Here is a 24,584-nt window from a genome sequence, read left to right on the forward strand (position 1 = left end):
CCCCCCAATCCCAGGATCCGCCACAGCCCTGCTGCCAAGGCCCTGGGCTGACTCAGGGGGCGGGCCGCACTCCAGCAGAGCTACTTGGCTCTGAGGTCATAGGAAGGGATTATCTCTGCACTGAAGCACGCGGACCGGAGGAGCCCAGGGCCATCTGGTGAGCCGCGTCCTGTCCCACATTCAGTGAGGGACGAATGGCGCTTTGCCTGGAGAGGTGGGCACGCAGGGTCAGGCCGGGGGAGGGCCTGCGCGGAGCCCTCGGCCTGGCTCCGGCTCCCGGCTCCGGTCCGGCTTCTGCCCAGCCTCCTGAGCTTTGCTGCCTCTTCAGAGCCTAGGAAGCTCTGGAAAGGGAACCCGAGTGTCATGGGGCCGGGAGGGAAGGGCTGACTGTCCCAGGAGCCCCTGTACCCTCCATGTACCATGACCCCAACCACGTCCTGGGGTGCCAGTGTCCCAGCCGTTTGTGTACTCACAGCCACACTGCCCGCACCTGCCCTGGAGGGTTTAGAGCCAGTCCAAGAGCCAGGTTCCACAGGCGGGTCCCAGAGTGGGCACAGATGTGCGATGCGGATGACTGGCTACCTCGTCACTCTCTCAGCACAAGCGTGAGAAGTCCCAGTTGCCATTTTCCTCTTGTGGGTACTGACTGACTTTTGTGGAGGGAAGGGCCCCCAGAGCCAGCTGAGTGAGGCCCTGGCCTAAGCCTCTGGCCTGGGGCTACCTGGGGCAGGAGTGTTACCTGGGACACAGGCCGCGCCCGAAAGCCCAGCCCTGCTGCTCGCCAGCCGTGGCCCGGCCGCCATGGGCCAGCGCGCAGTCTCGCCACGTGTCTCACCCGGTGCCCTGGTGAGCGGTGACCTTCTCCAGGAGGAAACTAGAAAACTGACAGGAAAGGCAGGAAACCCACACGAGCAGAATTAAGCAGGACGTCCTAGGCGATGGGAAGGCTCCGCTCCCAGGTCTGCCCCGTGCGCTTCCCGTGAGCTTCCCACCTGTCCAGACTGGACGAGGCAGCCTTCCGGGCACCTGCAAAAGGAAGAGGAGGAGCAGCGGGGGCCCGTCCAGACCCCCGCCCTGCCAGGTACCAGCCGCGTGTCCTTGGGGGCTGACTGAGCCGCCCTGTGCCTCAGTTTCCACATCCGTGAAGCGGAGGCAGTTGTGGGGTGAGCGAGGGAAAGTGGGAAGTGCCGCAGCACGCGCTGGCGGCCTTGTCCGCAGGTCCAGCCCGTGCGCTGTTGACGTGAGGAGTCAGTCGCCCGGCACCCTAGAGCAGGGTCCAGAACTGGACCAGGGTGTGTGGATGCCTGGGGGGCATGCGCTGGGTTCAGTCGTAAGTAGATGACAGGAGCAGCCTTCGGGCCGGCCGGGGGCCCCGGGGCCGCGTCAGTGGCGCTGGGTGGCCGCCGCGAGGAGGAGGTGTCGCCCGAAGAGGAGGCTCTGGCCACACTGGCTCGGCACCCAGGATGCGGCCAGTCCACGTGACACTCAGTCCGAAGAGCACGTGTCCGCCGCAAGGCCCCTGCTCAGGGAGGGTGCGTTCCCTGGCGGCTGACAGCTGGTCCCCATCGGGGCAGTGCTGACCAGGGCTCTGGCTGCTGCTTGCTTTCCAGCAGGAAGTCCACGGCTGCTCGCCATACCACACTGCCCAAGCCCAGCTTCCGGGGCAGAGTCGTGGGGGGACAGATGGGGCCCAGGGAGCAGGCGAGGCCAGGCGTGCTGCCTTCTCATCTGCAGGACCTCACGGGGCTGGGGGTGGAGCAGGGGAGGAGGGTGGGGGTGGGGCAGTGGTCAGCATCCCAAGGACCCTCGGCCCCCAGGGTGGGACACAGCCTGTGGCTCTGCCGAGTGGTCTTGAGTGCCCAGGTCTAGGTGGATGGACACCCTTCCGGACCTTCGGCCGAGAGCCTTCCAGCTTCCTGTTGGGTCCCACCAGTTGTAGGCTATGAGCCAGAACCTTCTGGATGGTCAGACCTTCTTGTGTGGCCTAGCTGGGCCCATGCCAAGCTCCCATATCTTTGGCTTCCTTCTCCACAAGCCCAGGGCTGAGTCCTTTGTGTTTGAGTGTGCATCCTGCCCCCTCCCACCCCATGAGGTCTGCCCAGGGGCTGTGTGGGTGCCCTGCCCCTGGCACGCCCCTTCCCACATTCAGCTGAGACCAAGTCCCCTGCTCCCCAAGCCCCACTGCACTTGGGACAGAGCCACTGCACAAGGGGTGGGGCTCCCCACAGGCTCTCCGCCCCACCTGTCCCCTCCCACCTGCAGCGTGGGGCTGGCCCTTTCGTCATTCCCAGAGCATCCCTTGTATGGGCCCTGCCGAGCCCCCAGAGCTCACCCCTCTGGATAGAGGTGTGGGTCCTGCAATGGGCCAGGCCTGTGCCCAGCAGACCAGGCGGTGTGTGTGGCCAGAATGCCTTCGGGGAGGACGGAGCCCCAAAAGAGGAGGTGGCCTTCCTGGAAGAAAGCAGAGGGACATGTCACACAAGTGGAGTCGTGTAACACGTAGCCTCCTGTCAGGTCATGGACTTCACGCGATGCTTCCGGGGTCCGGGTCGTGCATGTGTTAGTACCCCGTTTCTCTTCGTGATGAACAGTGTCTCGTCGTGTGAGTAGAGCATGTTTCGTGGACCCGTTCCTCCGTGGTGACATCAGGGTTGTGTCCACCCCTTGGCCACTGTGGGTGACACGCTGAGCCCTCACGCGCTGGGGTTTGTGTGGACACGTGACCTCGAGTCTCAGGGTGTGTGCGGAGGCGTGGAGCATGGGGAGACGCGGGGACGCCGTGCGTGACGTTCCGAGGGCCGCCCCCCACGCCCGCAGCCATGCCACGGGTGTGCCCAGCGCAGAGCGTGAGGGGCGGCTGCCCCGGCCCCTCGCCAGCACTGCCTCCACTTGCCTTCCGGACTCCGGCCGTCCCCGTGGGGGTGAAGCACTGTCTTGTTTGCATCTCTCTGATGACGGTGACGTTGAGCATCTTTTCACGTGTCCATTTGGCCATCTGGAGAAATGTCTTTGGAGAAATGTCTGCTCGGGTCCTGGGCCCATTCTTTAATTCCGTTGTTTATCTTTCTATTGTTGAGTTACAAGTGTTCTTTAGCACATTGGTTTTCACTGCCTCACCCTGGAGGTGACAAACTTGACTTCTTGATCAGAAAAGTCTGATGCCCTCAACGCTGCTCGAAGAGGACGCACCTGCCCCCTCCAGGCGGAGTGTGGGGAGACGTGTCTCCCTCCAAGCTCCCACACCCACCAGGCGGGAGCTGGGAGCACAAACAGGGAGTGGGAGCCCCCATCCCCACCCTGCTGGCCAGCTCAGAATGCAGTTGTCACTGCGGGCCTTCCAGTTCCCTCCACTGGGTCCTTCTGTCCCCTCGGCTGGGGGCTGGCACAGAACGCTGAGCAGGAATACACCTCCTCCCACATACCCGCAACCCCATGGCCCACCACAGGAACCCACGCACAGTGGCCCACCCTTGACCGCCTCTCAGGGTGCCTGGCCTCTGAAACTAGAGAGGGCCCAACTCGGGGTGGACCAGCACGGCCAGCCCACTTGCCCCGTGGAGGCCCTGCTGCCGGTCCCCTGAGCAGGCCCAGCTCCCCTGGGCTGGCACAGGGCCCACGTGGAGCTGCCACTGGTCTGCAGGTGTGGGGTGGGTTGCCAGGCCAGTAGGTCACATGGGCATCCCCATCCACCCATTCACTCTTGCCACCAAGTGTGACCACAGCGGTGCCCATGCAGACCAAGTGCCTGCCCACCCCACAGGAACCACGTCCTGGGATCAGAGACCAGCCAGTGAGAGTTGGAGGGTGACGGCCACCGTGGAGATGCCTGGTGCCCCTGCCCTGTGTGTGAGCAGTGAGCCGAGCAGGGATGTGGGCACCCATCTGACATGGGTCGCAGAGCAAGAGGGGTCTGCACCTGAGTGGATCCCAGTCACCGCAGAGGGTCCAGCCAGCACACATGGCACCCACGGTGTAGAAGGACCCACCTCTACCTTAGCACTTGACCTGCCTCCTGAAGAGAATTGTGGGAGCTCCGTGAGAGGGAGCTCTTCTGAGCCCTGCCCCTCATCCCGGGGGATCGCAGAGCATCAGGGCTTGGAAGAGCCGGGGAGCTCCTGAGAGCTGTGGTTTGAGCATCTGCCAGGAGCCCAGAGAGAAGAAACCCATCCATGCCCAATCCCGGGGTACGGGTGAGAGCAGCCAACTGGCCACGGTGCAGAGAGCAGCGGGCAGATGAGGGGGGAAGGTGAGCAGACAGGTGACAGGCCAGGTGAGGAGTCCGGCCTCAACTGGGAGCCTGGCTCCTTTCCTGCCGAGGCGCTTGAGCCCGCCCGCCCCTGCCTTATCTATACTGCACCTCCTTCTTCTGTGCCCCAGGGGGCTGAGGGCGCCTGGTCCTTCCTGTGCATGATCTCGGCCAAGCCCAGCTGTGCCCTAGGATTAGTTTTTCCCCAGCAATTTCCAGGATCTTCCATTTGCTGAAACACTCACCACTTTCATTGGAAAGCTGGCCTTCAGCCCTGAGCGTGGGCTGCTGCCCAAGGGCTGCCTCCTCCTGGTCACTAGGCCCCCAGGGCGGCCACAGGAGACTATGCGCTGGGTGGACAGCAACAGCCCAGGGAGACAGTGACCAGCCACTGCTCGGACGAGGACACTGAGTCTAGAAGACCCTCGAGTCCCACCAGCAGGATGGAGGTGGTCTCTCCCCCTGGCCTCTCCTCAGCCTGGCACCACCCGAAGCACCTCCTCTGCCCTCCCAGCCCAGCCTCCTCCCTGTGCCTGGGCAGGAGGGGCAGGGCCAGCTCTGGTTCTGGCCCCCACCAGTCTGTGGCCCCCAGGAGACCAAGGCCCAGCTCACAACAGACGTGAGGACCACACGGCAGGCGCTGACCAGCCTCAGACCCTCGGTTGGTTTGGGACTGTTTTTCTCCATGGGGAATTTTAGCTTTGGACCCAGTTAGGACTATTAGACATTAGCTGCCTTGGACCATAACAGAGCAAGGAGGGAGACTGCCTCCCACCTCGGGGGCCTCCAGGGGGCGCTCTTCTCTCCTGACCACCCAGGGGGCGCTCCAGCCTCTCCATCTGGGCTGTGCCCTGGCCTCCACCCCTGGCAGACTCTGGAGAGCTGAGAGGTGCTGGGCAAGGCAGGCTTTAAGCTGATCCTGGGTCTGGGTGGGGTGGGCTTCAGGAAGCAGTGTGCATGGGGTACGAGGAGCCTGGAGCTGACTCCTTAGCGAAGGGGACATCATGCTTGGGCAGTCAGATACTCCTCGCCCTCCTGGGACCGGCCATCCAGTGGCAAAGAAAGACAATGTGTATGTAAACAGTTACATAAACAACAAACGATAGATAAAATGTCCTTAATACATAAAGAGACCTTATGAATCAATAGGACAAAGAACACCATAATTTTCGAAATAGAAAATAGTTTGAACAGGTGATTCATAGGGGATGGGGACATGGGCAGTGTGCGATCTCACTAGCACTGGGAGAAAAGCACATCAGCTGGGATAGAGATGCCCCTTCTCGCCGGCTACACTGACAAATCATGAAGTCTGGTAACTCGGGGTCACGGAGGCTGTGGAGAAGGAGCACTGGGAGTGTAAATTTGTCAATCTCTGCAGCACGCCATGTGGAACTCTGTCCCCAGGCCGACCCGCCGTTTGCAGCAGCGAAGTGGGGAGGAAGGTGTGGACAGGTGCACAAACAGCGATCCAGGACCACGGACCTCGGGCACTGATAGCGCCGCCATGGTTGGTGAGTGAGGGGGGGAGGGAGGCGGGTGACGCGTGCCCCCGCGGTCACAAACGCAGACCAGAGGAGTCACCCCGGCTGCCTGGAGGCGCCGCACAGTGTCACCTTGCGTGTTCACACCTCCTGGGCACGGCTCCCAGTGTTCGCGCGGTGCTGGCAGACACCGCGTCTTGCGCAGGAGGCCCCGCCGGCCGCTGCTCGAGGGCGGAGCTGTGGGGATGGCGGGGGCCGCGGCCCTCGGCTTGGCAGCAGCCGTGAGCTCCCTCCTACCTGGGTCTCGGCATGCCAGGCCTGGGGCTGGAGAGTCGGCGCCACCGACCGAGCCGAGCGTTCTTGCTGGGACCGCTGGGTGAGGCGGCCTGCAGGCACCCAGGGACCAGTGCTGGTCACAGGCCCGGGGTCCTCCCCTGGGCGCTGGCCCAGCGCTCCAGATGGCTTCGCTGTCACAGGAGCCCTGCTGCGGGGGCGGAAGCCGGAAGAGGGGTGCAGCTGGCCCTGGCTCAGTTTTCCTGATGCTATTTTGGCTGGAAGGCCAATCCTACAGACCCAGCTGGGCCCTGGCGAGAGAGCAGCTGGGGGTTCCTTCCTGCCTCCTCTACCCTGTCCCCAACGTCCTGCCCAGGGCTCAGCTGGCACCCATTCAGGGTCCCCACAGTCCTGAGCCATTGGAGAAGCACCCAGACCCAGGGCCAAGGGCCAAGGGCTGTGGCTGCTGAGCCCCTCATATGCTTAAAGGGATCAGCCTGATGGGGACGGGTGACCAGGCGCCCTGGCCTGGGGCCGGGCTGTGGGCTGGCCCTTCCCGCAGCCCCCTGGCCCCTGGCCCAGTGAACAGGGCGCCTGGTCACCTGTTCACTCTGCACCGGGGCCCAAGTTTTGTCCTTAAGGACGGCAGCAGTAGGAGTGGGTGTGCCGAGGCCTTCGGCCACCCAGGCGCCATCTGCCCGTGAGGATCAGCCCTGCGTCTGGGAGCACGGCTGCTTCCCTGCTGAAGGTGCGTCCTCCACCGACCTGTGCTCCCCGGATCCTGTCTCGGGTGTGAGCACACGCACGTAGGTACACGCAGGCCTGCACGCGTAAGTACATGCTCACGCCCGCAGCTGCACACACCGGGCCGGCCTGGCGGGCCCCCTTCCGCTGAACCCCGCTGGGTCTGTGGCTACGTCGGTGTCTCCGTGCGCCCTGAAGTCTCACGATCCCTGGGGCACAGGCCTTCGTCAGTCTGTATAAAATTGGGGTAAGACCATTGAATTGGCTAAAACAGCTGGAATTCTGACTGGGGTTGCAGTGGGTCTCCATGTGAATTTGGAGGGCGTGTGCATTTTACAGCGTGGCCCTCCACTGGTCCAGTGCCCACCGCAGAGGCCGGTGCCCTGTGCCGGCCCTCAGGCCATCTGTCCGACGTGCCGCCGGGTGGCTGGTGCCAGGCACCTTCCTCTGGGAGTGGCACAGGGGTCACTGCGTGTTGACACGACACGGGGAGGGCGCTGGGGGCCCCGGCAGCGGCTGTCTGGTGACAGCTGCCCGTCCCCTTCAGCAGGTCGGCCACAGATGTGAGAGCGGCTGGGTGGCTGCTCGCTCACGCAGGAGGGAGGAAGACCAACGCAGGCTGTCAAAACGCGAATGGCGGGTTTGGCCCTGACGTGTGAATTGCTTAGAAGTCATCACTGCTGTCCTTAAAAAAAGGAGCTGACAAACTGAAAAATCAGCAACTTTTCTTGGACCCAGCACAGAACCAAGGCCGCAGGGCAAACCACGATCCTGAAGTCTGGAGGGACAGGTGACAACAGAGTCGCCCTGAGGTCCCTCACCGGAGCAGAAGCCACTGGAGCCGTGACTGGTAGGTGACTTGATGCTGGAGGCTGAGTGGATTAGAGTGATAGGGACAGGGTCTGGGGAACACAGCCCCCTGGGTGCGGGGCCCTCCATCCTGACGCGGGAGCCTTGTCTGGAGGAAGCTGGGTGCTGGGCACCATGTGCGGGCCCACTGTGTCACGTGTGGACCTGTGCTCACTCTGCCATGGGTGCAGGAGCGCACTGTAACACAGCTGCCCAGCGTCGATGGGCAGGCGGGCGGGCTGGCGATGCTTGGGCGACAGCTGCTGAGGACGCCCGAGCCAGCTGTGTAGCTGCTGTGTGTCTGCACTCCAGCGGCCGTACACCTTGGGGAGGCTGTGCTGGGTGCAGGGCACAGGTGGGCTCCCTGGGAGACGGACTCTGAGAAAGGTGTTTGTGGGCGCAGAGGCGCCTCCAAGGCACTGGAGGCTCCAAGCCAGGATGGACCTTCCAGCTGTCCCCAGTGGAGCCAGAGCGGCCAGGTGGGTCTACCAGCAGACACCGGCATCGACTCATGGTTGGCTGTTGCCTGTCCTGGGAGTGAGCTCTCGTCCGCCGCGAATGCTGCCGAGGCCCAGCCGAGCCATCAGCACCAACACTAGCGGCTGCAGAATGAATACCTTGTCCCAAAGCGAGTCCCCTGCGGTCCCCACGGCGGCCCGGCCTTGCACGCCTTGATTCTGCAAAGCCCTGGAGTGGGTGAATGCGGCCTCCCAGGACGAGTGGGAGGTGCGGCCTCCTATGCGTCCCTGGCAAGTCACTGAAGCTGCCTATGTTTGTGACTTTGAGGAACTGGCTTTTAAGTTCAATTTCTTTAAAGCTGTAGAGGCTTCTGGATCTTTTACATTTTGTGTCAGGGGAGTTATCCATCGTATCCCGTCATCTCAGTGGCCTCGGCAACTGTGACGCCGTCCTCCTCTTCACACCTGATGACGGCTGGACTTGTCTTATCTTCGTTTACCTGACAGCGGTTTTTGATTGTACTGACTTCTTCGGAGAAGCAGCTGCCAAAGCCCTGGACCCTCCTTAGTGTTTTCTGTTCGCTCAGCTCCAGCCCTGCGTGTCTGATTTCTGTCCCGCTGCAGTGCATTTCGCTTCGTCGCCCCTTTGCTGGCTGCGTTGGACGCACGCCCACACCCTGGTCTCAGCCTTCGCTCTGTCTAATGTCTGGGCCTCGGTCTCAGTTTTCCTTTAATTACTGCAACTATTTTCCAGCTTTATGTGCTGTATTTTCCATCGTTCAGGATTCCTGAACGAGAAAACGGGATAAACGGGAAACAAGTGAAGACAGAATGGCTGAGAACTTTCTGTAACTGAGTAGACACAAGTCTGCCGGCTCATGAAGTGCGATGACTTCCAGAAACAGACCCACCCGCAGACACGCGCTCCACGAGAGGACAGGGTGCCCGGCAGCCACAGAGACCAGCATGCTGGCGACCAGAGTCACTGCTTTCGAGGACAGAGTGCCATGTGTGGAGGGGGGACAGGACAGCTCCTCGCCTGGAATTCTGGGCCTGGCCAACACCTTATCCAGTGTGTGGGCAAAACTAAGGCGTTTTCTCCCTAAAACTCTCAAATTGGTGTTTGCGGAGCGTGTCCCCAGCAGAACCGAGCTGGGGGAACCACGGAAGACGCGTGTGTGCCAGGAGGCACGAGATGCGGGCAGAGGTGCAGAGAACCCGGACGCGGCCCCGGGGACACAGCTCCCGGGACACAGCCGCGTCTGCCCAGGCACCGTCTAGTGTTCGGACGAGCAGACTGAGCTATGGGGCGCGGCCCCGGGGCTGGGCGCAGTGGGCCTCCCCCGGACTTGCCCGAGGCGGCGTGGGGAGGGCCGTTCTGTGGGGACCAGCGGTCTCCGCTCTTCTCCCGGGTCACAGACGCCTGGCGCAGGGGAGCTGAGAGCGGGTGGGCCACCGTGCGGGCGCTGCCAGGGCTCGACCGCGCCACGCTCACAGCCTCCCTCCGAAGGGAGCGTCCCGGGGACCACGCCCCCACCCAGGCCGTGAGAGCCAGGACTGAAACTCGCCACAGCCCTGTAGACGACGCCTCTGAAACAGACGCCGGGCCGGCCAGCTCTTTCTGGGGTTTTTATTTCTTTAAAATAATTCATACAAATGGTTACAGTCACAAACATGATTTAACCAAAATATTGCTAGCCTACCACATCAGCAGGACGGCACCCGCGCAGGCCGGACAGCGCCCTCACCCCCACGACAGACGCCGGCGGCCAGACCTGCCCCTCGCCCCTGCCGGCCGCCGCGCGAGGCCGCCTTCACTTGGAACACGGGGTTCATGCCAAAATCGGGAAAGACAGCCTTGGTTTTGTTTTTCTAAATTATTCTAAAAATAAGACAAGCAGGTAGAAAAAACAATGCACTGCGTGGCGTAGAAAGAAAAACGGGAGGATTCATTGTCCTGAGAAGTTTGCCAGCTGCCTCGCTCCGGGCACGTCCCAGCGCACAAAGGGGATGACCTGAAGTGACCTGCTGATGCCCCTCAGGCCTTGTCTGTTGGCAGCTAAGCAAACAAATCCTTTGTGATGCTCTAAAGACCGCACACGACGAGGACATCCATGATAGAATTAACTACTAACTTCTTTTGCTTAACGAGGACGCAAAGGACACAGGGCAGCGGCCGGCCCTTGGGACGGGACTACTACAGTCGGCGCGGGGAGGCCGGTGCCGCCTCTCGACGCCGGGCGCTGACACAGTCTCTGGAGCGCCGTGGCCGCCGCGGGCGCCGCCTCCACACACGCCCGGCCGAGGGCGCCGAGGCCGCAGAGCTCCGTCCGCGCTACAACTGGTCACTCGCGTGGTCTCTATCCGCCTCGGGCTTGACGGTTTGGCCGGGAGAAGGGGCGTGGGGCGGGTGGGACACGGGAGGCAGGCCATGGGACAGGGACATGGCGCTGGGGACAATGCCTTCTACAGCAGCTGGGATGCCGCTGGGGGCCACGCCCACCACGCCCGGGGGGTACCTGCTGGGAGAGGAGGGAGGGCAGGTGAGGCTGGCAGTAGGGGGACCCTGGGCCAGGCCCCGTCCCGTGGCTGTAGCACTGAGTGCGGCTGGGAGGGCAGGGGCTGCTGAGGGGACCCCACCCTGGCCCCGCCGTCCTCTCCCACAGACCCTGACCCCTGCTCCCAGCGTGGCCTCCATCCTGATGGTCTGCCGTCCACCAGGCCCTGAAGGTTACAACCTTGTTGTGGTAACGCCCCGGACTTGAGTCCTCTGCAGCCCAGGTGAGCGCATGTCCAGGCCCGAGAGCCCCCAGCTGGGCCACTGCCCACCCACAAACAGCCTGGAGGCCTCCCACATCCCCAGACCCCTGGCGTCCCCTGGCCCGCCTGCTCACCTGTACGGAGCCCCATTGAGCTCGGGGTGCACAACAGCGGGGTCCATGCTGGCCCAGTGGGTGGCAGCTGTCAGATGGTCCTTGTTGACGCAGTTCTTCAGGGTGTCAGGGATGCGGCCTGGGTGACGCAGGGGCAGAGGGAGGACAGCGCCGTGTCAAACAGCTGAGGAGCCCCGTGGTGTCCCTCCTCCCCGCACCCCTCAGGCACGGTGCCCTCAGCTCGCTGGCCCACCCTGTCCGCTACACCTCAGAGCTCCAGGGAGCAGCTGAGGGGCCACACCCAGGACATTCACAGGTGCCTTCTGACTTTTAGAAGAGTGGTTAACAAGCGACACATGCTAAATCCCCCAGTGGGTGACAGTGAGCCGGCATATACGAGATGTGAGGAGGGCCTGGGGCCGCACGACGTGTGGCCTGAGGGCTGACTCAGCGCATCACTGAGCACGATGTCCGCCCCGGAGCCAGCCCCGGCCAGTGGAGCACAGAGGTGTGCGTGGGCCGGCCCTGCGGCCCACCTGTGATGGCTCTGCGGATCTCCCGGGCAGCCTCCTCGCGCATCTCGATGGACGCCTGCTCGCTGTACCAGGCCGTGTGCGGGGTGCAGATCAGGTTGGGCGCATCCTTCAGGGGGCCCTGGCTAAAGCTACAGACAGTGCACCCGGTCAGGATGCGGGCAAAGGGTGCCCGCCCCTGCCCGAAGCACACCACCCTCCACCAGCCCAGCGGGCTCCCTGTACACTCAGACCTGCCCAGGGCTCCTGACAACGGCAGGAGAGGCCTAGCAGCCGGGAACGCCGCCCTGGCCGCCCTGGCCGCCCTGCAGGCTGGCTGACCCCAGGCTCTCCTGGCACCACTTGTGCTCTAGGACAGAGACTGCCAGGCTGGCCCCAGATGGGCGTCTCGGCCATGGGGCCTCCAAATGTGGCCACACGGGGCCCTCAGGGCTCTGCAGGAGGAGCAGGCCTGGGCCGGGCCTGGGAGGGAGGTGCCCGGGACCCAGCCCAGCAGCCCTGCCCGGACGCCGTGGCCCAGGCACCTGAAGGGCTCGGACTCGTGCACGTCCAGGGCCGCGCCGCGGATGCGCCCCTCCTTCAGCGCCTGGGCCAGCGCCTTCTCGTCCACCAGGCCGCCCCGCGCCGTGTTCACCAGGAAGGCCCCTTGTCTCATCTGTGAGGAACAAAGCAGCACCAAGGTCAGCCAGCAGGGCCCTCCCGCCCCCCGCCAGGGAAGGCCGGCAGGGACAGCCCCGGCAGGCTGCTCTCCCAAGCCGGCAGAGCCACCCGCCCCACCTGGAGGACCGCTGGCTGGAGCAGGCAAACCACGCTCGGCCTGGCCCCGTCTGTTCCGGCAGAGGGGACATCCGGTCTGGCACCCATTTGGATGCGGTGCCTGGGCAGGACCTGGGGCAACTGGGAGTGTCCAAGCACTTGGCCCCCACAGCCTGGCTCCTGACCCTACACTCACCTGGGGTGATGGGGGCCTAGGACCTCACAATACCCCAGAATCCCAGGATAATGGCAGAAGTCCCCAGGGCGTCTTCTCTGAGCTGGGTCTGTGTGGTGGCCCAGCCCAGGGCCCATTTCTAAGGGTGGGCTGCGGCTAAGGCCACTTTAGTCCAGCACAGATTCGTGGATCCTTTCCTTTTTGTTAAAAGCTCTCAGAGTTGGCCACTTCATGGTCAGGAGCGGTGCTGTCCAGCAGGTTCAGGTTAGGGAGGCTCTTCCTCAGTGACTTCTCTGTCCTGGCCTCACACTCGGTTCTCAGGGACGGCACTGCTCTGACCAGGGTCCCTGGCTATGTCCTGCCCCAGAGGCCCAAGCCCACTGGTGGGAACAGAGGGCAGAGCTCCTGACTTCGTCCTCCATGGGGCTGCGGGGTGCCTGCGTGCACACACTAAGGAAGCACATGCGCACACCTGTGTGCACACATGTAAAAGCACACGCCCACGCATGTGAACACATGCCGTCGCGTGCACGCAAGCACAGTGGACAGAGCAGCACACACATGGTCGTACACACACACACACAGGGACCCAGGTACATGCCGGAGCGGCAGGAGGTGGCCCCAGTTCTAGCCCCCCTGGACACCAGGCAGCTGGGGAGCCGGAGGAGCCTGTGGGCTGCAGGCTGCCGTGCCAGGCACGGGCTGCCCAGCGGCCAGCACCTCAGCTGTGGTGTAAACCGCTGCCCTCGACCCTTGGCTGTCCTGTGTGTCCCATGTGCCGGGAACTTGGCATCGAAGTTACTGTTCTGCCTCTGCGGGAACCTGCAGCCCGTCAGTACCCCTGGCAGGACTCAAACAGAATGAGCTGTGCACCTGAGCGCGGCCCAGCGTCCGCGTTGCAGGGGTGGGGGCCTGGACCTCAGCCAAGGTGGGGGTGGCCTCAGCAGAAGCGGCCAGCGGAGCCTGCCTGTCGCCCGGGCCCTGCCCCCAGGCCTGGCCCGCACCTGCTTGACGGTGAAGTCGTTGATGAGGTGGTGGTTGTGCTCGTTGAGGCCGCAGTGCAGGGTCACGCAGTCGCTGTGGAACAGCAGGTCCTGCAGGGTGCTCACCCGCTGCAGCCCCAGGGCCCGCTCCGTGCCGTCCGACAGGTAGGGGTCGTAGAAGAGCACGTTGAAGCCGAAGGCCTTGGCCCGCAGCGCCACCGCCTGCCCCACGCGGCCTGGCGGGGAGAAGGCATCACTGTGGCCGGCGGCACCCTCCCTGCCTCAGCGTCCCTCTCTGCCCGGGGCTGACAGCATGCATGCACACCGCTCAGGGTGGGCAGCAAAACCCCCTGGGCCCAAGGCGCACCCCCCACACTAGGGGGATGGTGCTGTGGATCACTGTGTGCTGGACCCAGAACATGACAGCACGGGACAGCCGCCTGCTGAGTGACCAGCGGGCGACGAGCACAGAGTGCGTGGTGGGGCTTGAGCGCTTCCCTCTACCCAGACCAGCGGCTACTGACAAGCCCTGCCAGGCCACCAGCCCTCACCTGAAGGCCGTGTCCACTCAGCCACTGCCACGCAGGAAGTGGGCAGGGCAGAGGGACCCTGCGGGCACCTGTGTGGCGTCTGTGTGTGTGTGGCCCATGCCCGATGCTCCTGGGGCAGACGGGGGCCAGCACAGCTGCCGTGGCAGAGACCCTCCGCCCCAGGCCGTTCCCGGCTGGGGGGACGGTCCTGCAGCAGACACGCTATGGCCTCACTGTCTGCCGAGCCACGCAGAGGGTGAGGGCAGAGGCTCACACACCTAGTCCGATGATGCCCAAGGTCTCCCCACGGATCCTGGCGGCTCCAGAAGCCACTTCCCGGATCTGCTCGACGCTCTGGACACGCGTGCCTTCCCGCAGCGCCTGGTGCAGCCAGGTGGTCCTGCGGTACAGGTTGAGGATGTGGCACATGGTGGAGTCAGCGGTCTCCTCCACGGACGCTGCCGGCACATTGCAGACAGCGATGCCTGGGGACACAAGACATGCATGGGCAGTCACCAAAGCCCATCCTGGCACTTCACCCGTGAAAGGCTGGAGGACATGTTCCCTGGCCACCCTGGGGACTACGAGACAAACGCAGGTACATGCTACATGCCACGTGGAAAAGCCACCCACTCAGTGGACAGGCCGGGGACAGGAAGTGAGGCTGCCTGGGCAGATGCCACGCCTGGTTCTGCCCAGCCTGGACCACCTGCCATTCAACCTTGCAGGAAGGGGTTATGGTCACGTTGGGGCCTGGAGCAGCCTCGCAACCACCCACACCTGCACGGGCACCGCCCTGTCTTCCTCCACTCCCCAGGCCAGTGGAGTCTGGCTTTGGGCAGGGCTGTCCCCATCCTCTCAGCCCCTGCAGCCCCTCAGCAGAAGTCACCACAGCAGTGGGGGGCCCTTCTCATCTGCGCCGAGCCTCAGCGCCCTGCGCACACGCCGCCGGCTCCCGTGAGCAGATGCTGGTCCCAGGTTCGTGCCCCAGCTGCACCCGCCCCCTTCTACCCTGCTGTCCCCGCGCCCAGCCCCCTTCACTCTGGTCCCAACGGTCTCCTCAGTGAAGAGGTACCTGCTGGCCGGGGGTTGTCTGACACACAAACAGGGCTGCACGAGAGGACCCAAGACGGATCTGGCCCTGCTTCCCCAAAATAGCTCCCCTGAAATTCAAGAGGTGGAGGGGTACGGAGGAGATGGAAGGGGCCCAAGCTGTGCCGCCCATTAGATTTTGGAACGAAGCGCTGGACAGGTTCCGGGTTGCCGCCTGCCAGGCCTTGAGGGGTGACCACGTGGCACAGCCCTAGACTGTCCCTGGCTGAAGGACAAACCCCAGCCTGTGGAATCGCAGAACTGAGGGCCAACTTAGCGCACAGGGACGAGGCCCTGAGGACACCAGCCCGACACTGCAGGTGCATTCCCGGGGACACCGACAAGGGGCAGGCGACAGCCGAGGCCTCGGTTGTGTAAGTGGGTGGTGGGCAGGAGGCCTTCAGAGGAGAAGACCCCAGGATGCAGGCGGTCAAGGCTGCCTGCGTCTGCAGCACACAGGCCAGGCCATTCCAACTCAAGGTCCCCGAGCAAGCAGTGCCGGACACCAGAGGCACTGTCTGCACCGCACCCCGTGCCGGCGTAGCCGCACCCTCCTGGGCTGCGACCGGCACAGAAACAGGAGAGAGACCAGAACATCAAGAAAACAGACTGAGGCCAGCACGTGCCAGTGCCAGACGGTCACGCACATGTGTGCACGTGGCCACGTGTCGTAACTCCCAGCACCAACTGCCCTTCCTCCTGGGTCTCGTGGACGGGGCCCTGTGCAGACAGACACGATGTGCTGGGTGCTGGCTGCCTGGGAAGTAGTGTGGAAGCCCAAGAAGCCAAGATCAGGGGACGCAAGACATGCACGTGCCCACAGGTCAGGCCGCGTGCCCTGGGCAAGGCTTGAGGAAAGCTGCTGAGACCTCGCACCTGCCAGGAGCTGCCGCCACAGCCCCCGGGCGCCAGCATGCAGTCTGCTTCCAGCCAGACCCTGGGGGGGCAGCAGCAGGATCCTCCTCGTCGTAAAACTCGTCGTAAAGAAAGACTGAGGTCACACTGAGGGCCCACCGCAGGAGGCCGCGAAGGAGGTGGGGCAGCGTACCTAGGTCCCCGGCCGACTTGATGTCAATGTTGTCGAAGCCGCTGCCAATGCGCACGATGATCCGGAGCGCCTTGAACTTCTCCAGGTCCTCGCGCGTCAGCGTGATGGTGTGGTACATCAGCGCACCCACCGCCTCGTTCAGCACCTGCGGCAGGGGCGGCATGGCGGTGAGTGCCCCCGGGTCCCGCCCCCTGGCCCAGGAGCCCCGCCGTCCACACCCTTGCTGCCCCCGCACTCTGGCTGCCTGAGAAGCCACGCGGACGCCCCCCCCCTCGAGTCCAGCCCTGGCTGGGGCTTCGGAGGGCCCTGCAGCCCCTCGCCAGCCTACCCTGCCCTGTACGCTGCAGGGTCTGCGGGGCCGGAAGCCACCTGACGCCACCCAGCGACGCCCTCAGCTTCAAAAAGCCAGGCGTCCTCGCTCCCCACCCGCACCGGAAGGGCAGGGGACGTGCAGCGCGGGCACTCAGATGGGGAATGCTAAGCTTTGGGAGGCCACAGCACCCACGCCCCAGGCCCTGCTGGTGAGGCGAAAGGCTGCGGGCCCGTCGACAAACTGCCACTGCAACGGGAGTGACCCTGCGACCCCGCACTGCCACGCAGAGCTGTGAACACAGCCGGCAGAAACACGCAGCTGAGCCCCGTGAGGGGGAGCCAGCTGCAGGTAAGCGCCTTGTCTCCTACACGCACGGGAACCCAGGCCTGGTCGCCCGCGGAGGCAGAGGCGGGTCCACGGAGCTTACTCCTGGGCCGAGGGCGGGGCCTGGAGGGCCAGGTGCTGGGCTCCTGCCCGGGCTCCGCGTGTGCGCACAGGCCGCAGTCAGTGCAGCTCCGGACGTACGGGACAGCGCAGTCAACACGGGTCCTGGGGACACGGCCTCGGGTCTCCAGCACAGTCCTGCCTGCCCCGTGGTGTCCGCGTGGCCTGGGAGGCCACTCCCCACGAAGCCCATGCACAGCTCAGTCCTGGCCTCTCCCCAGTGTTCGGATGACACAGATGGAAGTGCCACTTTTGCAAAACTGCCCGCCAAAGGCATGAACCTCCCCACAGCAGGGCTGCCCAGGCCGCCCCACGCAGAGCCACACACGTGGGGCACAGCACAGCGCCCTGGCATCTGAGCCCCATCTCGGTGCCCCAAGCCTGTGCAGGCCCGGCCGGCCAGCACACCCGGCAGCTTAGGGTGCCCGGCTCTGCAGGGACTTAGTATGGGTCGAAAAGGGCAGCAAGCCCACACCCCAGACCAAGAGCACGGCCTGGCCCCGCCCTGCTATCTCAGTCTGCAGGGGACATGCCCTGGCAATGGCCAGATGCAGGAGGACCCACAGTGTCCCACCCGGTGTCCCAGACCAAGGATAGTGGGCCACGGAGCTGGGGCCACTCCTCTCGGAGGGGCCAGAGGCATGGTGTAATCCATAGCATGTCATAGTTGGGGGACTAGATTAATTCTTCCCCAGTGAGACATATGAGTGGGCCTTGTAGTTAAGGATGTCTCAAAGTCACTGAAACATGGTGGTCAATGGGAACCTGTGGCTGCCCCCCTACTCCAGACTGAGCTTCCTGTGCTGACCCGGGTCCCCAGACAAGGGAGGCTGAAGCCTGCTGTACACAGCTTGCTGGACCCCAGAATGCCCGGCGTGAACTGAGAGCGCGGCCTGCTGCACCCAGGAAGCCTGAGCTCGGGGCTGATTGGGGGAATGAGACGGCGGGGCTCGCGCATGGGACTGCTGGCTGTCCCGTCCTCTTAGCTGGACGCGGCCACCCAGAACAGATGATCCCCTGTGAGCCGGCCTGCAGGACACGGCCAAGGGGATGGCTGGACAGCAGGCCAGACGCACAGACAGCCTGGACTTCTCTGATGAAGGGACACTGAAGACCTCAGAAACCACCCCCCGGAGGCAGGGGGCTGGATGGGCCGGGCCACTGTCCTTATCCCAACAGCGGTCCCTGGCCTCCTGGGAGGGCGTTGAAGCCCCACCGGCACATGGACCTCTGGTGCCAAGACTCAGCTGAACCTGGCATGGACAGGTAAAGGATCTGTGTGACGGCCGGAGCCAGTGCCCACGGGAGGCAGACTCACCAGGAGCACGTGGGGAGATGGACAGAAAAGGACAGCACTGGTGGCGGCCAGAGCAAGGGCCACGGAGTGGCTCCCCGTGCGGTGTGGGCTGGTGGCGGGGGCGGCCGCAAGGGCCGGTGGCAGGGGCAGTGCGGCCAAGTGGAGGCAGGTTTGGGGGTCCGCTGGGGGCAGGCGCGGCCGTGCCCTGGGGGCCCGCACAGGGTGGACGCACAGCGCGCGGAGCAGCCTGGCCTCGGCAGACGGGTCGGAGGCACCAGAGGTGAGCCCCGGTGTGCGGCTCGGGCAGGGGCCAGCTGTGGGCCCTTGCCGAGGTGAGCATGCGCAGGCCAGACGACAGGCCCTCGCAGCCCAGGCTCGCGCACGTGCAGGTCGGGCTGGCTTTCAGGCCTGGGCACTGATCCATGGCAGTGAAACCTTCACACCGTGACTGTGTGTTGTGCCCCGTCCCTGTGGACGGTCCGTGGCTGGTCTGGACGCTCCTAGTGTGGGGTGTTCGTGCTGCTCCCCAGTGTTGGCTGCAGCACAGATCCGCACGGTTGTCTGCCTGGACACGTTCTCAGAAGTGGGAACGAGCAGGTGAAGTGGAGAAGCCCCCTGGAGGCTGTGGGCCCTGCTGCCGGCCACACGCCGGAGGTTGGACTCAGCCCCGGGTGAGCCTGAGCGACGCTGGCCACTCGCAGTGTCAAGCGCTACGTGTGGTGGGTGCATCTGTGCTTACCGCTTCAGCTTGTGTCCATGACTTGCCGTGTGCTTCCTGGTAAGTTATTTTTTTCACGTCCTTTTTCTACTGAGCACACTTCGACTCGCACGGCATGAGGTGACGCATTCGCAGAACGGGAACTTGAACACTCCTCGAAGACCAGCCCATGCCGAGGGGGCCCGCGCCCGCCTGCAGGACGACAGGCCCCTGCGGCGGCAGCTGTCCAGACGTGCACAGGCCAGGGCCCCTGCGCTGCTCCGTCCAGCCGCCAGGGGCACGGTCCTTGCAGGTTCCTCCTGTTCCTCTTCATGGTTGCCAAGGGGCTGCGACAGCCCCGAGCACTGTGTCAACCTCCCAGGGAGGAAGTGTGCAGGAGGCCTCAGGGCCGGGTCCGCCTCGTGAGCACGAGCACCCAGCCGCCGCGGGCTGCAGCCCCTCGGTGTTGCTGCAGCTCCAGGCGCCCTGAGTGTCCGGGGGTGGGGACAGTGTTGCCTGCTTCTCTCGGGCACTGTTTTTGGCCAAATGCCCATTTCTGCTGATCTGCCTCTTTCCTGTGGACTGGGTACTATTCTACTGCTGGTCCTCTGGCTGCTACGCACCTGTGAACGCCCGCCCGTCTCCCACCTGCTTCACGCCTTAGCTCTTCTGCACGTGGTTTCTGTTTTTAATCAAATGATCTTTTCCGTTATCCAGCCATTTTCTGCTGAACTTGTCACACTGTTTCGTCCTGACCTCAGTGCAGCAAACGCACCCCTCCAGATGTTCCTCTAACGCCCTGAGGGGCACAGCACTCCAACGACGTGGCCCCAGGCTCGCCGGTCCTTACCGCCCCGACGGAGGCCACGTCCCAGGTACCTGGGGCCCCGGGATGGGCGCTGTGTCAGGGTCTGCGTCCTCTGCACTCGCGCAGCACCGGCACTGCCCCCAGCTCGCGGCGCGTCCACCTTGTCCCCGGACTTCCATCTCGCTGGTCACGCGGCCCCAGCACCCTCCCGGGACGGGACGCTGCACCCTGACAGCCCCCGCCGCCGGCAGAAACGCTCCTCCGCGCCCCCTGCACCTGCCCCTGGCCAGCTGGCGCCCCGCCGCCTGATGGAGCACTGGGTCTCCACTCCGTCTTCCTTCTCGTGGCTGCTTCTCACTTTGCGGGCACTTCCAAGAGTGACAGACACCTGCCTCTGCCACTGGATGAGCAGCTAGCTGCAGGTCACACCCCACCCCTGGCGCTGGCGGAACCTGGAACTCCAGTGGCAGTGCCCCTCGGGGCCCCGGCGCTCGTCCCGGCTTGGTGGCGGGGGGCTGGAGTCTCCGCTTAGCTCTGGAAGTGTTCTTCACCACATAGTGGTGGTGACGCCCGTTTCTCCCGTGACACGCAGATAAGACGCCAACAGCCAATGACCCGTGAAGAGGGCGAAATCCTGATCACAGCGACACCGAAGCCTGCAGACGGGTGGTCCAGGGCCCCGTGTCAGCCCCACGGCCGTCAAGGCACCAGGCTCCTGACTCGCCGCTCGCCATTCCCAACACATGGCTTCTCGTCACCTCCCAGGAGGCTCTCCAGGCACGTCATCACACCTGGTTTCCAGCCGCAGAGAGGGAAGGCGACCACACACAGCCTCCTCACTCTCACTGGCTGGACTGAGTCACTCGGCCACCGTGGCGGCAAAGCTGGGGAAAGCACGTGCTCGTCCAGGACTGCGCGTCCCCTGGGAAGGGGGCCCTGCCGGGGCCGCGGCCGCAGCAGCAGGCTGGCCTGGAGCTCCCGCGGGCCCCCCGTCCCCACCCTTCTCCTGTGCCTCTCTTGACCGTCCTCGAAGCTTCTACCAAAACTCAAGTTGTTGCTCAGATTCTTAACTTCTAAGCTCGTCCCGGGTCTGTGATGGTTCACACCCCGGTGCTGCCAGGAGCTGCTTCCGGTCTGAGGACACTAACTCCGCGGGGTCATGACACCGAAGCCGAGACCGTCCCGGGGGGCACAGCTGCGCTTCCTGAGGTCGGGTGGTGGCAAGTCGGCCATGACGCCGAGGGTCCTGCCCCTGCCCTCTCCCCAGAGTGTCTGTCATCTTCCTTGAGTTGTGTGTTAGCTCAGTGAGGTAGTTTTGGTGAATTACTATTTTAGAAGAAACCATCTGTTTTGTCTTAGTATTCAAATTTATTGGCAAAACTTGCTTCAATATTGCTTATGATTTTGAAAATTTTCTATTTGCATGTCTTTCCATAAATTGGTATTTTTAGAAATATCATTTTAGTCTGAAATAGTTTGAGACTCACAAGAAGCTGCCAAAATCGCGCAGAGGGCTCCCGTGTCCCCTTGCCAGCTTCTTCGGGCACCTCGGCCCACACGCCCACCTCTTCCCTGCACGTGCGCGTGCGCGCAGCTCTGCGTAGCCTCCCGTGTCACACAGAGGACGCGTCACCACCCAGAACACCTGCATGTGCGCGTTCTGGTCGCCCACCTCTGCCCCCGAGCTCCCAGAAACCGGGTCTCCATCTCCGCGGTCCCGCCACTGGGGAGCAGACAGGCTGGCACAGCGCCCGCCCGTGGGGGTCCGCCTCCGTGCCGTGCCGAGCTCCAGCCCCTCCTCCCCGCCGGCCGAGCCCGAGGGCAGCCCAGCCGCACTGCCGCCGGCTGCCCCTTCTGCACCGTCGGGGTGACGCTGCGGGCGTCCGCATGCGGGCTTCTGCGTGGCCGTGCTGCTCTCTGGGAGGAGCACCAGGAGTGCGACCACGCGGTGTGTGACAGCCGTGGGCTCGGCTCTGGAGGAAGCCACGGGTGCTTTCCAGGCGCCCGCGGCTCTGCCGCAAGCCGCACTGTGCTCGCCTCTGGCTGTCGGCTCCTGCCAGCTTTGGGAACTGTCCGCTGTGCTCTCATCGGGGATGCTTCTGGAGTGTCCCCTCCCTCACTCCCCGAGGTCTCCGCAGAAGCGCCAATGCCACAGCACGGTCCCCGGCGCGTCCCCCACCCACCCGCCCAGGGAATTCCCGCTCTCAGCCCTGCTGTTCCAGCTCCAGCGCGTCTGGGAGATTTGCCCAAATCTGCCACGTCACTGTTCCTGGTCACAGGGTTCCTTGTCAGGATGTCAAGCTCGGGGGCCACAGCCGCCCCCCAACCCGGGGTTCCTGTAAGTGCTCCTGCCCTGCCCCCTGGGCCGCCTGCTTGGGGGTGGGCGCCGCACTGAAGGTGATGAACAGAGACAGTCTGAGGCCGAGGTCACCCTCCTGGACGGCCGCCCTGTCTGCCTGGGCTCGGCGTGCAGGGCCGCCCACCCAGGCTCAAGGCTCGGTGCTGGCCAACGGGCTGGACGGCGGGCTGTGCACGGGCGCGTTTGGTTCCGCCTCGTCCTTCCTCCGGGCTTTCCGCCCAGGCCCACCCCGGCAGGCCGGTCCAGCCCACAGAGTCCAGCCCTCTGGTCCTGTTGGTTCCCGGTGCCACTAGGTTTTCTAAACCTTTTGTCCAGCTTCTTCCCGTCCCAGTGGGAAGGTCGTTCTGAAGGACTAACTCGGCGTGACTACAAACAGAAAACCAGATTAACATACTCCACGTGGTGGGGACCCTGTCACCTCCAGAGCAGACAAGGCATGAGAGCCGCCCCAAACCGGCAGCCCCCAGGCCGCAGGCTCCTGGGTCGAGGCGGCCCACGCTGGCGAGGGGCGAGGAGGACACGGCCTGCCAGCTCAGAGCACCGTCTGCTGCGTCCATGCCCCTGGGCTCCTCTGGGGACAGGTGACTGTGGAGATGACTCGAGAACAGAGCACGTCCCGTCTCTACCTCCCGACAGGGCCAGGTGCTGACGACAGCCCAGTGGGGTTTCGCCCAGTCCTGCCCTGCCCGCCCGCCCTGCTCGGGCCCCGAGCCCCTCTGCACGCTTACCTTCTCGTGGATCTCCTGCGTGGACTGTGCGTCACAGAAGGCCACCGTGGCCACGTCCTTGAGGATGGGCATCTCCACCGTGCAGTCCCGGCCGTCCAGCAGTGCCACCAGGGGCCGGGGATGCAGCGGCCCGTTCATGATCGGAGGTCGGACGCCTGCCACGACAGGGGCGGGCGCTCAGCCTCCCACGGCGCGGCCCCCGCGCAGTCCGCCCCCCGCGCAGCCCACCCCCCCACCGCTGCTGCCGTGAGAGCCACGCGCAGCTGACCCGGACGAGCCGCTCTGAACGTCCCGTCACCCGGGTCTTCGTCAAGAGGAAGTTAAAGCTCAGCAGGAAACGTGAAAAACTAGTGCTTTCTAGAGCTTGCTTACGCCTGACGGGAAGAGACAACGACCACCCCCGCTGCCCCACAGGGTGCAGGGACCAAGACGGCCCGTGAGGTGGGGAGCGTGGGCCCCTGTGGCCCAAAAGGGTCATCACCACTTTGACCCCGGACAGGCAAGTCCTAACTGACAGGAAGGTGGCCGTGTTTCCCTTCTGCCCAGAAACCACGGCGGCGACCGGCTCCTAGGCCCGGTGCGTCGCCTGCCCTGGTCGACGTCAAGGGCGGGGAGCCGTGCAGAGGCGGGAAGGTGAACGCCCCGGGGGAGCCACAGCCACGACCCCCCCACCGCGGCGGGGTGAGAGGTCTGGAGCCCCCGCTCCCCCAGCGCGGGGCAGCACGCTTCACTCTGGGCCCAAGCGGGGACACTCGGTACGGCCGTGCCCCATGCTGGGCTGCACCAGCCCCGTCACCCGACAGCTCTGCGAAACATCCCGTGGACGGCCGTGCGCCCATGGGCGTGGCGTGGCCAGCACATGCTGGGCTGGCTGAGACCGTGGAGCGGGGTGACTGCGCTGGCTCCCCACTGCCCACCCTCCCCGCGGGGCACGCTGGTCACCCCCTCCCCCGGCCTTCGCCAACGGCAAAGAGCCGCACGCCGAACCCCCAGCCCCGGAGTCTGCCAGGCCAGCCCCGCCCCGGCTCCCGCCCTATCCCTCTGCGAGCTGCGACCCCCGCCCACCCTGGGGTGACGCAGCCACTGGGGGTCAGAAGACGCGGACAGCAGCGCCCCGTCGCCCGGCCCTGCGGGGAGCGCGGGAACGTGCCTCGCCCCGGGGTCGGACGGTCGCCCGCAGCTCCTGGTGACCTGTGCACGCCTGCTTTGACTGTTACTAACAGAAACGTCGAGCGCTGCAGCCCGCGTGAACCACGGCGTCCTCGGGGACCGCGGGCACGAAGCGGGTGGCGTGTGACACTGCCTGCGGGGGGACGGCGGGCGGGGGGGGGGGACCCAGCGGGGAGCCGCTGCTGACTGTGACTCGGCGAGGAGCGGACGGGGCCCGCAGCCCTGCAGTCGGAGCAGGGCCGGCTCTCGGCACCGCGTCCCGCAGGAACCACCAGAACAAACGCAACACCGGCCTGCGGCTCCATCGGGCCCCGAGGACGCCCGCAGTGGCACACGCGAGGCCGCGCGCAGAGCGCTCCCTGGGGCGGCACGCGCCCTCCCCCAGGCTGCTCGCGGCCGGTGGGGGGGGGGCGGCTCTGCCCTGCGCCCTCCGGGAGCCCCTACCTGACATCGCCTACTATGGGCCTGGCTTCCACGACCATGAATCCGGCCGCTCAGAGCGTCTATCTTCAGAGTCCCCGGCAGAACCGCGTCCTGTCCCCGGATGCTCAGCCCGCGTCTGTAACCGCGTCGGACCGAAGCGCTCAGGCTCCTGATCCACGGCGACCACTGAAGCCTGCGCCGGGTCCGAGTCTGACTAAAAATCAAACACAGAAGACATGTTAAAACTCTGCCGGGGTCAGCGAGGCCGCAGACTGCGGGGCCTCTGCACAGCCGCGCCCAC

General features: G+C 64.7%; 1 protein-coding gene and 1 long non-coding RNA gene across 10 annotated transcripts in view; one reads left to right on the plus strand and one right to left on the minus strand.

Annotated features, from left to right (window-relative positions):
* On the plus strand, nucleotides 1-8,105 carry LOC107518003. 6 transcript variants are annotated; one of them, XR_004953011.1, is made up of 6 exons: nucleotides 1-1,081; nucleotides 2,515-2,602; nucleotides 3,761-4,907; nucleotides 5,654-5,760; nucleotides 6,632-7,597; nucleotides 8,000-8,105. It is a non-coding gene; the product is annotated as an uncharacterized LOC107518003 (long non-coding RNA). The 6 variants fall into 6 exon arrangements; XR_004953008.1 differs by having other exon boundaries at nucleotides 1-4,907; nucleotides 6,632-6,994; nucleotides 7,295-7,597; XR_004953009.1 differs by having other exon boundaries at nucleotides 1-4,907; nucleotides 6,632-6,751; nucleotides 6,858-7,597.
* Nucleotides 5,349-24,584, minus strand: part of CTBP1 (C-terminal binding protein 1) — a 25,995-nt gene continuing 6,759 nt past the window's right edge. The window contains exons 2-10 of one of the 4 annotated variants that reach the window (XM_036227380.1): nucleotides 24,305-24,497; nucleotides 22,691-22,845; nucleotides 16,045-16,189; nucleotides 14,183-14,389; nucleotides 13,396-13,610; nucleotides 11,985-12,115; nucleotides 11,464-11,591; nucleotides 10,949-11,066; nucleotides 9,671-10,576 (exon numbers count right to left, since the gene is read on the minus strand). In XM_036227380.1, coding sequence (XP_036083273.1) covers nucleotides 10,390-10,576; nucleotides 10,949-11,066; nucleotides 11,464-11,591; nucleotides 11,985-12,115; nucleotides 13,396-13,610; nucleotides 14,183-14,389; nucleotides 16,045-16,189; nucleotides 22,691-22,845; nucleotides 24,305-24,311 — 1,293 coding nt within the window. In that variant the 5' untranslated portion in view covers nucleotides 24,312-24,497 and the 3' untranslated portion in view covers nucleotides 9,671-10,389. Of the gene's footprint in view, nucleotides 8,843-9,670; nucleotides 10,577-10,948; nucleotides 11,067-11,463; nucleotides 11,592-11,984; nucleotides 12,116-13,395; nucleotides 13,611-14,182; nucleotides 14,390-16,044; nucleotides 16,190-22,690; nucleotides 22,846-24,304; nucleotides 24,498-24,584 lie in introns of those variants that run through there. The other 3 variants (XM_036227381.1, XM_036227379.1, XM_036227378.1) reach the window with 3 other exon arrangements.

Source organism: Rousettus aegyptiacus, unplaced genomic scaffold (genome assembly GCF_014176215.1).
Source record: "Rousettus aegyptiacus isolate mRouAeg1 unplaced genomic scaffold, mRouAeg1.p scaffold_m13_p_10, whole genome shotgun sequence".
NCBI classification, from domain to species: domain Eukaryota; kingdom Metazoa; phylum Chordata; class Mammalia; order Chiroptera; family Pteropodidae; genus Rousettus; species Rousettus aegyptiacus.